General features: G+C 55.4%; 1 protein-coding gene across 1 annotated transcript; it reads right to left on the bottom strand.

Moving 5' to 3' along the window:
- Nucleotides 1-547: 547 nt before the first annotated feature.
- On the bottom strand, nucleotides 548-15,798 carry TUFM (Tu translation elongation factor, mitochondrial; the record flags this gene model as incomplete). The annotated part of the gene is made up of 9 exons (XM_050334594.1): nucleotides 548-756; nucleotides 3,110-3,229; nucleotides 3,661-3,812; nucleotides 5,063-5,167; nucleotides 6,895-7,027; nucleotides 9,164-9,328; nucleotides 10,493-10,597; nucleotides 12,756-12,922; nucleotides 15,756-15,798. Coding segments are annotated over 9 exons (1,164 nt in total), but the record flags the coding sequence as incomplete, so codon positions are not given.
- Between the last annotated feature and the right edge of the window lie 20 nt (nucleotides 15,799-15,818).

Consider the following 15,818-nt stretch of genomic DNA (forward strand, 5'->3'; position numbering starts at 1 on the left):
AGAGGACAAGAGGAGAAAAGAAAAAACGAAACTTCAATAAAAACGAAATAAAAATGAACCCAATGGAACTTTATTGGGGAGGGGCTGATGGGGCCACCCACAGGTGGAGGGAGGGCTGATGTGGGACCACCCCACAGGTGAATGGAGGGGAAGGGTGGGGATAAAGCCGCCCCTCCCCACTCCGGGGTCTCTCCCTCCCCCAACAGTTTTCCCACCCCCCAAATTCGGGGGCACAGACGCTTCCTCCCCCCACAAACCCCTCCCCCCACCCTCGGGGCTTCCACCCAACCCCTCCCCCTGGGGTCCCTCCCAGCTGGAGGGGATGGGAGGTCTGGGGGTGGGTCTGGGGTTCCTGGGAGGGTCCTGGGGGGTCCCTCAGCCCTGGGGGTTTCCCTCAGCCTCAGGGGGGGTCTCTCAGCCCCCAGGGGGTCCCGGGGGGTCTCTCAGCCCCGGGGGGGTCCCTCAGCCCCAGGGGGGGTCCCAGGGGGTCCCTCAGCCCCCAGGGGGGTCCCGGGGGGTCCCTCAGCCCCAGGGGGGAGTCTCCAGGGGGTCCCTCAGCCCCAGGGGGTCCCAGGGGGTCCCTCAGCCCCAGGACACGTCCTTGTCCGCGGCCTCCAAGGGCAGCACCTTGGACACGACGCCGGTGCCGATGGTCCTGGAGCCGTCACGGAGGGTGAAGCGCTGGCCCAGCTCCAGCACCATCGGCTGGCGCAGCAGCAGGGACAGAGCTGTGTCCTCCCCGGGCATCACCAGCTCCTGGAAGGGAAAAACAGATCCATAAAATCCATCCTGACCAAAAAAATCCACCCCACAGACAGCCCCAGCTCCAGCACCATCGGCTGGCGCAGCAACAGGGACAGGGCTGTGTCCTCCCCGGGCATCACCAGCTCCTGCAACACAGAAATGAACCCATAAAATCCATCCTGACCCATGGAATCCACCCCACAGAGCCCCCAGCAACAGGGACAGAGCTGTGTCCTCCCCGGGCATCACCAGCTCCTGGAAGGGAGAAACAGATCCATAAAATCCATCCTGACCAAAAAAATCCACCCCACAGACCCCCCAGCTCCAGCACCATCGGCTGGCGCAGCAGCAGGGACAGGGCCGGGTCCTCCCCCGGCATCACCAGCTCCTGGAATGGAGAAACAGATCCATAAAATCCACCCTGACCAAAAAAATCCATCCTGATCCACCCCACAGAGCCCCCAGCAACAGGGACAGAGCTGTGTCCTCCCCCGGCATCACCAGCTCCTGCAACACAGAAACAGACCCATAGAAACCCTCCTGACTCATAAAATCCACCCCACAGAGCCCCCCAGCAGCAGGGACAGAGCTGTGTCCTCCCCCGGCATCACCAGCTCCTGGAACACAGAAATGAACCCATAAAATCCATCCTGAACCAAAAATCCATCCTGACACACCCCACAGACCCCCCAGCAGCAGGGACAGAGCCGTGTCCTCCCCAGGCATCACCAGCTCCTGGAACGGAGAAATGGACCCATGGAATCCACCCTGACCCATAAAATCCCTCCTGATCCATAAAATCCATCCTGACTCATGGAATCCACCCTGACCCACAGAATCCACCCCACAGACGCCCCCAGCAGCAGGGACAGGGTCGTGTCCTCCCCGGGCATCACCAGCTCCTGGAAAGGGGAGAGGGACCCCCAGAACCCACCCTGACCCATAAAAACCACCCTGACCCACAAAGACCACCCTGACCCCCTGGACCTGTCTTGCCCCACACACACACTTTGCTGGGGGGCAGGATGACCCTGCAGGCCCCCCAAGCCCCCCAGGTCCCCCCTCACCTTGTTGGGGGGCAGGATGACCCTGCAGGCGATGTCCCTGTGCCCCCCCAGCCCCACAGATCCCCCCCCATACCTTGCTGGGGGGCAGGATGACCCTGCAGGCCCCCCCAGACCCAGAGATCCCCCCTCACCTTGTTGGGGGCAGGATGACCCTGCAGGCCTCCCAGCCCCACAGACCCCCCAGCCCCACAGATCCCCCTCACCTTGTTGGGGGCAGGATGACCCTGCAGGCCCCCAGCCCCACAGACCCCCCAAATCCCCCCATACCTTGTTGGGGGCAGGATGATCCCTGCAGGCGATGTCCCTGTGCCCCCCAGCCTCAGAGATCCCCCCGCCTCCCCAGATCCCCCAGCCCCACAGATTTCCCCCTACCTTGCTGGGGGCAGGATGACCCTGCAGGCCCCCAGATCCCCCTACCTTGCTGGGGGCAGGATGACCCTGCAGGCCCCCAGCCCCACAGATCCCCCAAATCCCCCTCACCTTGTTGGGGGCAGGATGACCCTGCAGGCGATGTCCCTGTGCCCCACAGACCCCCCAGCCCCATAGACCCCCCAAATCCCCCATACCTTGTTGGGGGCAGGATGACCCTGCAGGCCCCTCCAGCCCCCCAGGTCCCCCCAGCCCCCAAATCCCCCATACCTTGCTGGGGGCAGGATGACCCTGCAGGCGATGTCCTGGGATCCCCAGGTCCCCCCCAGCCCCACAGCTCCCCCAGCCCCCAAATCCCCCTACCTTGTTGGGGGCAGGATGACCCTGCAGGCGATGTCCCTGTGCCCCCAGCCCCACAGATCCCCCAGCCCCACAGATCCCCCATACCTTGCTGGGGGCAGGATGACCCTGCAGGCCCCCAGCCCCACAGACCCCCAAATCCCCCATACCTTGTTGGGGGCAGGATGACCCTACAGGCCCCCTAGCCCACAGCTCTCCCCCAGCCCCCAAATCCCCCATACCTTGCTGGGGGCAGGATGACCGCTACAGATCCCTCCCAGCCCCACAGATCCCCCACACCTTGTTGGGGGCAGGATGACCCACAGATCCCCCAGCCCCCAAATCCCCCTACCTTGTTGGGGGCAGGATGACCCTGCAGGCACCCCCAGCCCCACAGACCCCCAGCCCCACAGATTCCCCCATACCTTGCTGGGGGCAGGATGACCCTGCAGGCCCCCAGCCCCACAGATCCCCCAGCCCCCAGATCCCCCTCACCTTGTTGGGGGCAGGATGACCCTGCAGGCGATGTCCCTGGGACCCCACAGACCCCCAGCCCCACAGACCCCCAGCCCCACAGATTTCCCCCTCACCTTGTTGGGGGGCAGGATGACCCTGCAGGCGATGTCCCAGGTGTAGGAGAACATCACGGGGGTGAAGTTGGACACGAAGGGTTTGTGCCTCCCCCCCTCCTGCGGGCTCAGCACGTACACCTGGGGGCAGGGGGTGTGGGGCGCAGCTGTGGGGCTGGAGGAGCAGCCCCAGGCCGGCCCCACAGCCCCCCAATCCTAACTCCCAACCCCCAAATCCTGCCCCAAAACCCCAGTCCTGCCCCAAAACCCCCGGCCCGTGCCCCCAACCCCAGGCCTGCCCCCAACCCCAAACGCTGCCCCCAACCCCCAACCCTGCCCTCCAACCCCAAATCCTGCCCCCAACTCCCAGCCCTGCCACCCCAATCCCAAATCCTGCCCCCAGCCCCCAATCCCCAGTCCACCCCCAAATCCTGCCCCCAACCCCAAATCCTGTCCCCCAACCCCAATCCTGCCCCCAACCCCAAATGCTGCCTCCAACCCCAAATCCTGCCCCCAACCCCAAATCCTGCCCCCAGCCCCCAATGCTGCCCCCAGCCCTGCCCCCCACCCACCTGGGCCTCCACCTTCTGCTGGGGCCGGAGGGTGCCGGGCTGGGCCAGGACCATCCCCCTCCTCACGTCCTCCCTGCGCAGCCCCCTCAGCAGAGCCCCCAGGTTGTCCCCGGCCTCGGCCCTGTCCAGGCTCTTGTGGAACATCTCAATCCCTGGGGGGCAGTTTGGGGGCAGTTTGGGGCATTTTGGGTCATTTTGGGTCAGTTTGGGTCGGTTTTGGGTGAGTTCTGGTCAGTTTTGGGTCAGTTTTGGGTCAGTTTGGGTCAGTTTTGGGTCAGTTTGGGTTGGTTTTGGGTCAGTTCTGGTCAGTTTTGGGTCATTTTGGGTCGGTTTTGGGTCATTTTGGGTCAGTTTTGGGTCAGTTTTGGGTCAGTTTTAGGTCAGTTTTGGGTCATTTGGGTCCGTCTCGGCCTGTCAGGCTCTTTGGAACATCTGTCTCGGGCATTTTGGGGTCAGTTTGGGGCATTTTGGGTCATTTTGGGGTCATTTTGGGTCATTTTAGATCATTTTGGGTCAGTTTTGAGTCAGTTTGGGTTGGTTTTGGGTCAGTTTTGGGTCCCCGGCCTCGGCCCTGTCCAGGCTCTTGTGGAACATCTCGATCCCTGGGGGGCAGTTTGGCAGTTTGGGTCAGTTTTGGGTCATTTTGGGTCAGTTTACATAATTTTAGATCATTTTGGGTCAGTTTTGGTCAGGTTTGGGTCACTTTGGGTCAGTTTGGGTCAGTTTTTGGCCATTTTGGGTCCCCGGCCTCGGCCCTGTCCAGGCTCTTGTGGAACATCTCGATCCCTGGGGGGCAGTTTGGGTCACTTTTGGGTCATTTTAGGGCATTTTGGGTCAGTTTTGGGTCAGTTTGGGTCAGTGTGAGTTATGTGGGTTATTTTGGGGTAATTTTGGGGTAATTTTGGGTCAGTTTTGCTCAGTTTTACCCTCACCTGTCATGACAGAGCGGATGTTCCGGCCGTATCCCAACAGCTCAGTTTGGGTCAGATTGGGTTATTTTGGGTCAGTTTTGGGTTATTTTGGGTAAGTGTGGGTTATGTGGGTAATTTTGGGGTATTTTGGGGTTATTTTGGTTCACTTTTGCCCATTTTGGGTCAGTTTTCCCCTCACCTGTCACGACAGAGTGGACGTTCCGGCCGTACCCCAACAACTCAGTTTGGGTCAGTGTGGGTTATGTGGGTTATTTTAGGGTAATTTTGGGGTAATTTTGGGGTGATTTTGGCTCATTTTGGGTCAGTTTTACCCCCCCTCACCTGTCACGACAGAGCGGACGTTCCGGCCGTATCCCAACAGCTCAGTTTGGGTCAGTTTGGGTCAATGTGGGTTATTTTGGGTAATTTTGGGTTATTTTGGGGTAATTTTGGGGTGATTTTGGCCCATTTTGGGGTGATTTTGCCCTCACCTGTCACGACAGAGCGGACGTTCCGGCCGTATCCCAACAGCTCGACCTCCTCCCCCTTCCGGATCGTTCCGCGCTCGACCGTCCCCGTCACCACCGTCCCGCGGCCTGGGGGGCATTTGGGGTCAGTTGGGGGGGTTTTGGGGTCTCTATGGGGGGATTTGGGGTGATTTTGGGGTGATTTGGGGCAGATTTGGGGTGGTTTTGGGGGCAGGTTTGGGGTCTCCATGGGGCAGATCTCCGGGGCAGATTTGGGGTGATTCGGGGTGGTTTTGGGGTGGTTTTGGGGCAGATCTTTGGGGGGATTTGGGGTGGGTTTGGGGCAGTTTTGGGGGTAGTTTTGGGGTCATTTGGGGTGGTTTTGGGGTCTCTATGGGGGAATTTGGGGTGATTTTGGGGGCATTTTTGGGGTCTCCATGGGGCAGATCTGTGGGGCAGTTTTGGGGTGATTTTAGGGTGATTTTGGGGCAGTTTCGGGGTAGTTCTGGGGTGATTTGGGGGGGATTTGGGGGGGATTTGGGGCAGATTTGGGGTCATTTGGGGTGGTTTTGGGGGCGGTTTTGGGGTCTCCATGGGGCAGATCTGTGGGGCAGGTTTGGGGTGATTTGGGGGCGGCTTTGGGATGATTTTGGGGCATTTTGGGGTGATTTTGGAGTGGTTTTGGGGCAGATCTTTGGGGTGATTCTGGGGTGATTTGGGTCAGTTTTGGGGTGATTTAGGATGTTTTTGGGGTCAGTACCTGGGATGGAGTGCACGGCCTTCGCGGGCAGTTTCAGGAAGGGTCTCGGCAGGTTTGGGGTGATTTGGGGCGGTTTGGGGTCAGATCTTTGGGGTGGTTTTTGGGGTGATTTTTGGGGTCAGTTTTGGGGTGATTTTGGGGTGACTTTGGGGCAGTTTTTGGGGTGATTTAGGGTGATTTTGGGGTCAGTACCTGGGATAGAATGCACGGCCTCCACGGGCACCAGGAAGGGCCTCTCCAGGTTTGGGGTGATTTGGGGGCGGTTTGGGGCAGATCTTTGGGGTGATTTTGGGGCAGTTTTTGGGGTCAGTTTTGGGGTGATTTAGGATGTTTTTGGGGTCAGTACCTGGGATAGAATGCACGGCCTCCACGGGCAGCAGGAAGGGCCTCTCCAGGTTTGGGGTGATTTGGGGCGGTTTGGGGCAGATCTTTGAGGTAATTTTGGGGTGATTTTGGGATGATTTTGGGGCAGTTTTTGGGGTGATTTTTGGGGTGATTTTGGGGCAGTTTTGGGGTCAGTACCTGGGATAGAATGCACGGCCTCCACGGGCAGCAGGAAGGGTGTGGGGCAGCTTTGGGGTGATTTGAGGTGGTTGGGGGCAGATCTTTGGGGTGATTTTTGGGTGATTTGGGGTGATTTTGGGGCAGATCTTTGGGGTGATTTTGGGGCAGTTTTGGGGTGATTTTTGGGGTGATTCTGGGCAGTTTTGGGGTCAGTACCTGGGATGGAATGCACGGCCTCCACGGGCACCAGGAAGGGCCTCTCCAGGTTTGGGGTGATTTGGGGGCGGTTTGGGGGCGGTTTTGGGTCAGATCTTTGGGGTGAGTTTGAGGTGATTTTTGGGGTCAGTTTTGGGGTGATTTTGGGGCAGTTTTTGGGGTGATTCTGGGTAGTTTTGGGGTCAGTACCTGGGATGGAATGCACGGCCTCCACGGGCAGCAGGAAGGGCCTCTCCAGGTTTGGGGTAATTTGGGGTGGTTTGGGGGCGGTTTTGGGTCAGATCTTTGGGGTGAGTTTGAGGTGATTTTGGGGTGATTTTGGGGCAGTTTTTGGGGTGATTTTTGGGGTGATTTAGGGTGATTTTGGGGTCAGTACCTGGGATAGAATGCACAGCCTCCACGGGCAGCAGGAAGGGCCTCTCCAGGTCCCGGGGGGGTTGTGGGATGTGGGAATCGACGGCCTCGAGGAGCTTCAGCACCGAGTTCAGCCCCAGCTCCGGATCCCGGTCCTGGAACGGGGCGGGAATGGGGTGGGAATGGGGTGGGAATGGGGTGGGATTGGGGTGGGAATGGGGGAATGGGGGGTGGGAATGGGAGGAATGGGGTGGGATTGGGGTGGGAATGGGGGGTGGGAATGGGGTGGGAATGGGGGTGGGAATGGGGTGGGAATGGGGGGTGGGAATGGGGTGGGATTGGGGTGGGAATGGGGGTGGGAATGGGGTGGGAATGGGGTGGGAATGGGGTGGGAATGGGGAGGGAATGGGGGGAATGGGGTGGGATTGGGGTGGGAATGGGGGGTGGGAATGGGGTGGGAATGGGGGGTGGGAATGGGGTGGGAATGGGGAGGGAATGGGGTGGGAATGGGGTGGGATTGGGGTGGGAATGGGGGTGGGAATGGGGTGGGAATGGGGAGGGAATGGGGGGAATGGGATGGGAATGGGGGTGGGAATGGGGTGTGGGAATGGGGTGGGAATGGGGTGGGAATGGGGTGGGAATGGGGATAATGGATTGGGAATGGGTTGGGAATGGGTTGGGAATGGGGTTGGGAATGGGGTGGGAATGGGGGTAGGAATGGGGTGGGAATGGGGGTGGGAATGGGGGTGGGAATGGGGTGGGAATGGGGGGTGGGAATGGGGGGTGGGAATGGGGGGTGGGAATGGGGGGTGGGAATGGAGGGTGGGAATGGGGGGTGGGAATGGGGCGGGAATGGGGTGGGAATGGGGTGGGAATGGGGTGGGAATGGGGAGGGAATGGGGTGGGAATGGGGTGGGAATGGGGAGTGGGAATGGGGAGTGGGAATGGGGTAGGAATGGGGTGGGAATGGGGGGTTAGAAGAGAGCCCATGTGGGGCAGGAAAGAGAAGGATTTAGGGGCAGTTTTGGGGTCAGTTTTGGGTCAGTTTTGGGGCCACTTTGGGGTCACTCCGGGGTCAGTTTTGGGGTCAGTTTTGGGGCTACTTTAGGGTCAGTTTGGGGTCAGTTTGGGGTCAGTTTTGGGGTCATTTTTGGGGTCACTTTGGGGTCAGTTTAGGGTCAGTTTTGGGGTCATTTTTGGGGTCACTTTGGGGTCACTGGGGTCAGTTTAGGGTCAGTTTTGGGGTCATTTTTGGGGTCACTTTGGGGTCAGTTTTGGGGTCACTTTGGGTCAGTTTGGGTCAGTTTTGGGGTCCCACCTGCAGGGCACACAGCGCTGACCCCACAACCACCGGGGTGGGTGAGATGGGAACAGAACAGTTCTGGGTCACTCAGGGTCACTTTGGGGTCATTTTGGGGTCAGTTTGGATCAGTTTGGGGTCTCTATGGGGTCCCACCTGCAGGGCACACAGCGCTGACCCCACAACCACCGGGGTGGGTGCAATGGGGATGGGTCACTCTGGGTCACTCTGGGTCAGTTTTGGGGTTATTTTTGGGTCAGTTTGGGTCAGTTTTGGGGTCATTTTTGGGGCAGTTTGGGTCATTTTTGGGTCATTTTTGGGTCAGTTTGGGTCAGTTTTGGGGTCCCACCTGCAGGGCACAGAGCGCTGACCCCACAACCACCGGGGTTGGGTGTGACAGGGATGGGTCAGTTTGGGGTCACTCTGGGTCACTTTGGGGTCAGTTTGGGTCAGTTTGGGGTCAGTTTGGGGTCCCACCTGCAGGGCACACAGCGCTGACCCCACAACCACCGGGGTGGGTGCGATGGGGATGGGTCACTCTGGGTCACTCTGGGTCAGTTTTGGGGTTATTTTTGGGTCAGTTTGGGTCACTTTGGGGTCTCACCTGCAGACCACACAGCGCTGAGCCCACAACCCCCGGGGTGGGTGCGATGGGGACAGGGCAGTTCTGGGTCACTTTGGGGTCAGTTTGGATCAGTTTGGGGTCTCTGGGGGTCACTTTGGGGGTCCCACCTGCAGGGCACAGAGCGCTGACCCCACAACCACCGGGGTTGGGTGTGACAGGGATGGGTCACTCTGGGTCAGTCTGGGGTCATTTTTTGGGTCACTTTGGGTCAGTTTAGGGTCAGTTTTGGGGTCCCACCTGCAGGGCACACAGCGCTGACCCCACAACCACCGGGGTGGGTGCGATGGGGATGGGTCACTCTGGGTCACTTTGGGGTCAGTTTTGGGGTTATTTTTGGGTCAGTTTGGGTCAGTTTTGGGGTCCCACCTGCAGGGCACACAGCGCTGACCCCACGACCACCGGGGTTTTCTCCCCATCGAAGCCGAACTCGCTGAGCAGCTCCCGCACCTCGAGCTCCACCAGCGCCAGCAGCTCCGGGTCCGTCACCGCGTCGGCCTTGTTGACGTAGACCACGACGTGCTGGACCCCCACCTGGGGGACCCCAGACCCATTGAGGGACCCCAGAGACACCCCCAGACCCAGAGAGAGATCCCAGAGAGACCCCAGACCCACAGAAACACCCCCAGACCCACAGAGACCCCCCCAACATCGGCCTTGTTGACGTAGACCACGACGTGCTGGACCCCCACCTGTGGGGAGGGGGCTTTGAGGGGACCCCAGACCCACTGAGAGACCCCAGAGAGACCCCAGACCCAGAGAGAGACCCCCAGAAACAGCCCCAGACCCACTGAGACCCCCCCAACGTCGGCCTTGTTGACGTAGACCACGACGTGCTGGACCCCCACCTGGGGGACCCCAGACCCATTGAGAGACCCCAGACCCATTGAGAGACCCCAGACCCACACAGGGACCCCCAGAAACACCCCCAGACCCACTGAGAGACCCCAGACCCAGAGAGACACCCCCAGACCCACAGAGACCCCCCCAACGCCGGCCTTGTTGACGTAGACCACGACGTGCTGGACCCCCACCTGTGGGGAGGGGGTTTGAGGGGACCCCAGACCCATTGAGGGACCCCCAGAGACACCCCCAGACCCCCACAGGGACCTCCAAAAACACCCAAAACCCCACCAAAACCCCCCCAAAAACCCAAATCCCATCCCCTTTGCTCATCTGGCCACGCCCCCATTCCCATCTAGCCAATCAGAGCCGTTCTATAAAATAAACCATGGGCCCATTCCCATCTGACCAATCAGAGCCATTCTATAACACAACCCACGCCCCCCTGTTCCTGATTGGCCAATAGGAGGTGCTCTATAATGTAAACCACACCCCTTTTCCCACTGGCCACGCCCCCGTACCTGTCTGGCCAATAGCAGGTGCTCTCTAACACAAGCCCCGCCCCTTTCCCGTTACCCCCGCCCCCCGTACCTGTCTGGCCAATAGGAGATGCTCTATAATGTAAACCACACCCCTTTTCCCACTGGCCACGCCCCCCATACCTGTCTGCCCAATAGGAGGTGCTCTATAACACAAGCCCCGCCCCCCGTACCTGTCTGGCCAATAGGAGGTGCTCTAGAACACAAGCCCCGCCCCTTTTCCCATTAGCCCCGCCCCCCCGTACCTGTCTGGCCAATAGGAGGTGCTCTCTAGCACAAGCCCCTCCCCTTTTCCCGCTGGCCACGCCCCCCGTACCTGTCTGGCCAATAGGAGGTGCTCGCGGGTTTGGGGCATCTGCCCGTCCGTGGCCGCCACCACCAGGATGGCCCCGTCCAGGGGGGCGGTGCCCGTGATCATGTTCTGGGGCAAAAACAGCCAGAATTGGGAAAAATGTTAAAAAATACCTAAAATAACCCAAAAATGGGGAAAATGACCTGAAATCGGGGAAAAATGACCCAAAACCCACCCCAAAACCACCCCAATATCACCCTGTATGACCCTCAGGCAGCTCCTCAGTGCAGGGGGGCGGTGCCCGTGATCATGTTCTGGGGCAAAAATGATCAAAATTGGGAAAAATGTTAAAAAATACCCAAATATGGGGAAAATGACCCCAAATCGGGGAAAAATCACCCAAAAACCACCCCAAAATAACCCCAAATCACCCCCAGACAGCCCCTCAGTCCAGGGGGGCGGTGCCCGTGATCATGTTCTGGGGCAAAAATGATCAAAATTGGGAAAAATGTTAAAAAATACCCAAAAATGGAGAAAAACACCCAAAAATCACCCAAAAACCACCCAAAAACTACCCCAAAATCACCCCAAATCACCCCCAGACAGCCCCTCAGTCCAGGGGGGCGGTGCCCGTGATCATGTTCTGGGGAAAAATGATCAAAATTGGGAAAAATGTTAAAAATAACACAAAATTAGAGAAAAATGCCCGAAATCCACCCAAAACCCACCCAAAATCGGGGAAAAATGACCCAAACCCCACCCAAAACCACCCCAAATGACCCTCATTTTTTTGGGGGGCTGGGCAGTTCCTGGGTTGTTTTTTTTATGGGGTTTTTTAATGGGATTTTTGTGGGGTTTTCGGTTTTTTGGGTGCTTTTTACGGGATCTTTGAGGGGCTTTTGGTTTTTTTTAGGTTTTTTTATTGGTATTTTTGTGGGGTTTTCGGGGCTTTTTTTTTAAATGGGATTTTTGGGGGATTTTTGCTTTTTTGCGTTTTTTTAAGGGACTTTTGCGGGGTTTCTGGTTTTTTTGGGTTTTTTTAAGTGGGATTTTTGTGGGGTTTTTGCTTTTTTGGTGTGTTTTTTATGGGATTTTTGTGGGCATTTCGGTTTTTTTGGTTTTTTTTTTTTAAGTGGGATTTTTGTGGGGTTTTTGCTTTTTTGGTGTGTTTTTTATGGGATTTTTGTGTGGTTTTTGGGGTTTTTTTGTGGGGGTTTTTTTGGGTGTTTTTGATGGGGTTTTTGATTTTTTGGGTATTTTTAATGGGGTTTTAATGGGATTTTTGATATTTTGGATATTTTTAATGGGATTTTTATGGGGTTTTGATTTTTTGGGTATTTTTAATGGGATTTTTATGGGGTTTTTGATATTTTTGGGTATTTTTGATGCCCCACCTTGACGTAGTCGGCGTGCCCGGGGCAGTCAGTGTGGGCATAGTGCCTGTTTGGGGTGCTGTGCTCCAGGGGGGGTGGGGTTGGGGTTTTTATGGGATTTTGATGGGATTTTTGATATTTTGGGTGTTTTTTATGGGATTTTGATGGGGTTTTTTGGGGTGTAGATGTTTTTGGTGCCCCACCTTGACGTAGTCGGCGTGCCCAGGGCAGTCAGTGTGGGCATAGTGCCTGTTTGGGGTGCTGTGCTCCGGGGTTGGGGTTTTTATGGGGTTTTTATGGGATTTTTCATTTTTGGGTATTTTTAATGGGATTTTTGTGGGGTTTTTGGTGTTTTTGATGTTTTTGGTGCCCCACCTTGACGTAGTCGGCGTGCCCAGGGCAGTCAGTGTGCGCATAGTGCCTGTTTGGGGTGCTGTGCTCCAGGGGGGGTTGGGGTTTTTATGGGGTTTTTATGGGGTTTTTGTGTTTTTTATGGGATTTTTGTGGGGTTTTTGTTCTGGGGTTTTTTCTATGGGGTTTTTTTGGGTGTAGATGTTTTTGGGGTGCCCCACCTTGACGTAGTCGGCGTGCCCAGGGCAGTCAGTGTGGGCATAGTGCCTGTTTGGGGTGCTGTGCTCCAGGTGGGGTTGGGGTTTTTATGGGATTTTTGATATTTTGGGTGTTTTTAATGGGATTTTTATGGGGTTTTTGGGGTGTAGATGTTTTTGGTGCCCCACCTTGACGTAGTCGGCGTGGCCAGGGCAGTCAGTGTGGGCATAGTGCCTGTTTGGGGTGCTGTACTCCGCGGGGGGTGGGGGTTTTTATGGGGTTTTTATGGGATTTTTGATTTTTGGGTATTTTTAATGGGATTTTTATGGGGTTTTTGGTATTTTTGGGTATTTTGGGTGCCCCACCTTGACGTAGTCGGCGTGCCCAGGGCAGTCAGTGTGGGCATAGTGCCTGTTTGGGGTGCTGTACTCCACGTGGGCAGCGTTGATGGTGATGCCCCGAGCCTTCTCCTCGGGGGCAGAGTCGATGTCCTCGTAGCGGCGGAACTGGGCCCCTCCCCCCGAGGATAAAACTGTGGGGAGAGCCCAAAATATGGTCAGGAAACCCCCATAAATCCCTAAAAACCCCAAAATACAGTCAGGAATCCCCATAAAACCCTAAAAACCCCATCCCCTCCCCCCTCATAGCGGCGGAACTGGGCCCCTCCCCCCGAGGACAGAACTGTGGGGAACCCAAAATATGGTTAGAAAACCCCCATAAAACCCTAAAAATCCCAAAATCTGGTCAGGGAACCCCCAAAGAACCCTAAAAATCCCAACCCCTCCCCCCGAGGATAGAACTGTGGGGGGACCCCAAAATCCAGTTAGGAACCCCCCATAAAACCCTAAAAACCCCAAAATCCAGTCTGGGATCCCCCCATAAAACCCTAAAAACCCCATCCCCTCCCCCCGAGGATAAAACTGTGGGGAGAGCCCAAAATATGGTTAGGAACCCCCCATAAAACCCTAAAAATCCCAAAATCTGGTCAGGGAACCCCCAAAGAACCCTAAAAATCCCAACCCCTCCCCGAGGATAGAACATGGGGGACCCTAAAATCGGTCGAAACCCCAAAAATCCCCATAGGGACCCAAAATTTGGTCAGGATCCCCATAAACCCTAAAACCCAAACAACCCCTGAGGACAGAATTGTGGGGGACCCCAAAATCAGTCAGGAAACCCCCAAAACTCCATAGGGACCCCAAAATCCCCCCCGAGGATAAAACTGTGGGGGGAACCCAAAATATGGTCAGGAAACCCCCATAAATCCCTAAAAACCCCCAAATCCAGTCAGGGATCCCCCAAAAAACTCCCATAGGGACCCCAAAATCTCCCCCGAGGACAGAATTGAGGGGGGACCCCAAAATTGTGTCAGGGAAACCCCCAAAGAACCCTAAAAACCCCCAAATACGGTCAGGGAACCCCCTAAAAAACCCTCACAGGGACCCCAAAATCCCTCCCGAGGACAGAACTGTGGGGGACCCAAAATCCTGTCAGGAACCCCCATAAAAATCCCACAGGGACCCCAAAATCCCCCCCATTTTCGGGGTATTTTACCCCATTTTGGGGGTTATTTATTTGCCCCATTTTCGGGGTATTTTGCCCCATTTCTGGGGTCGTTTGCCTCCTTTTTGGGGTTATTTACTTGCCCCATTTTTGGGGTTATTTCCCCCATTTTTGGGGTATTTTCCCCGTTTTTGGGGTATTTTCTCCCACCCTTGGTGATGGGGTCTATTTTGCTCTGTTTTAGGGGTTTTTTTTTGCTGTTTTTGGGGTATTTTCCCCATTTTTGGGGTGTTTTTGCCCCACCTTTGGTGATGGCAGCCGTCAGGGTGGTCTTTCCGTGGTGTTTTTGGGGTATTTTTTTGCTGTTTTGGGGTATTTTGCCCATTTTTTTGGTATTTTCCCCCATTTTTGGGATTTTTTTTGCTGTTTTAGGGGTATTTTGCTCTGTTTTTGGGGTATTTTCTCTCACCCTTGGTGATGGCAGCCGTCAGGGTGGTCTTGCCGTGGTGTTTTTGGGGTGTTTTTTTGCTGTTTTTGGGGTATTTTCCCCATTTTTGGGGTATTTTTTTGCTGTTTTTGGGGTATTTTGCCCGTTTTTGGGGTATTTGGTATATTTTGGGGCCCACCTTTGGTGATGGCAGCCGTCAGGGTGGTCTTGCCGTGGTGTTTTTGGGGTATTTTTTTGCTGGTTTTGGGGTATTTTCCCCATTTTTGGGGTATTTTTTTGCTGTTTTTGGGGTATTTTGCCCGTTTTTGGGGTATTTTTTGGCTGTTTTAGGGGTATTTTGTCTCACCCTCGGTGATGGCAGCCGTCAGGGTGGTCTTGCCGTGGTGTTTTTGGGGTATTTTTTTGCTGGTTTTGGGGTATTTTGCCCATTTTTGAGGTATTTTCCCCCATTTTTTTTGTATTTTCCCCATTTTTATGGTATTTTCCCCCATTTTTGGGGTGTTTTTGCCCCACCTTTGGTGATGGCAGCCGTCAGGGTGGTCTTGCCGTGGTGTTTTTGGGGTGTATTTTTGCTGTTTTTGGGATATTTTCCCCATTTTTGGGGTATTTTCCGTTTTTGGGTATTTCCATTTTTGGGATTTTTCGCTGTTTTAGGGTATTTTGCTGTATTTTTGGGGTATTTTGCCCCACCTTTGGTAATGGCAGCTGTCAGGGTGGTCTTGCCGTGGTGTTTTAGGGGTATTTTTTTGCTGTTTTTTTGGTATTTTCCCCCATTTTTGAGGTATTTTCCCCATTTTTGGGGTGATTCCCGGGGTTTTTGGGGTGTTTTTGGGGTGTTTTTCCCCCACCTTTGGTGATGGCAGCCGTCAGGGTGGTCTTGCCGTGGTGTTTTTGGGGTTTTTTTGCTGTTTTTGGGGTATTTTGCTCCGTTTTTAGGGGTATTTTCCCCATTTTTTTTGTATTTTCCCCATTTTTATGGTATTTTCCCCCATTTTTGAGGTGTTTTTTCCCCACCTTTGGTAATGGCAGCCGTCAGGGTGGTCTTGCCGTGGTGTTTTTGGGGTGTTTTTTTGCTGTTTTTGGGGTATTTTCCCCCGTTTTTGGGGTATTTTTTCGCTGTTTTTGGGTTATTTTCCCCATTTTTGGGGTATTTTCCCCATTTTTGGGGTATTTTCCCCATTTTTGGGGTATTTTTTCGCTGTTTTTGGGTTATTTTCCCCATTTTGGGGGTATTTTCCCCCACCTTTGGTGATGGCAGCCGTCAGGGTGGTCTTGCCGTGGTGTTTTTGGGGTGTATTTTTGCTGTTTTTGGGGTATTTTGCCCGTTTTTGGGATATTTTCCCCCATTTTTGGGGTATTTTGCCCATTTTTGGGTTATTTTGCTGCTTGCTATTTTTAGGGTATTTTCCCCCACCTTTGGTGATGGCAGCCGTCAGGGTGGTCTTGCCGTGGTGTTTTTGGGGTATTTTTGCTGGTT

Source organism: Myiozetetes cayanensis, unplaced genomic scaffold (genome assembly GCF_022539395.1).
Source record: "Myiozetetes cayanensis isolate MyiCay16 unplaced genomic scaffold, myiCay2020 scf554, whole genome shotgun sequence".
Taxonomy (NCBI): domain Eukaryota; kingdom Metazoa; phylum Chordata; class Aves; order Passeriformes; family Tyrannidae; genus Myiozetetes; species Myiozetetes cayanensis.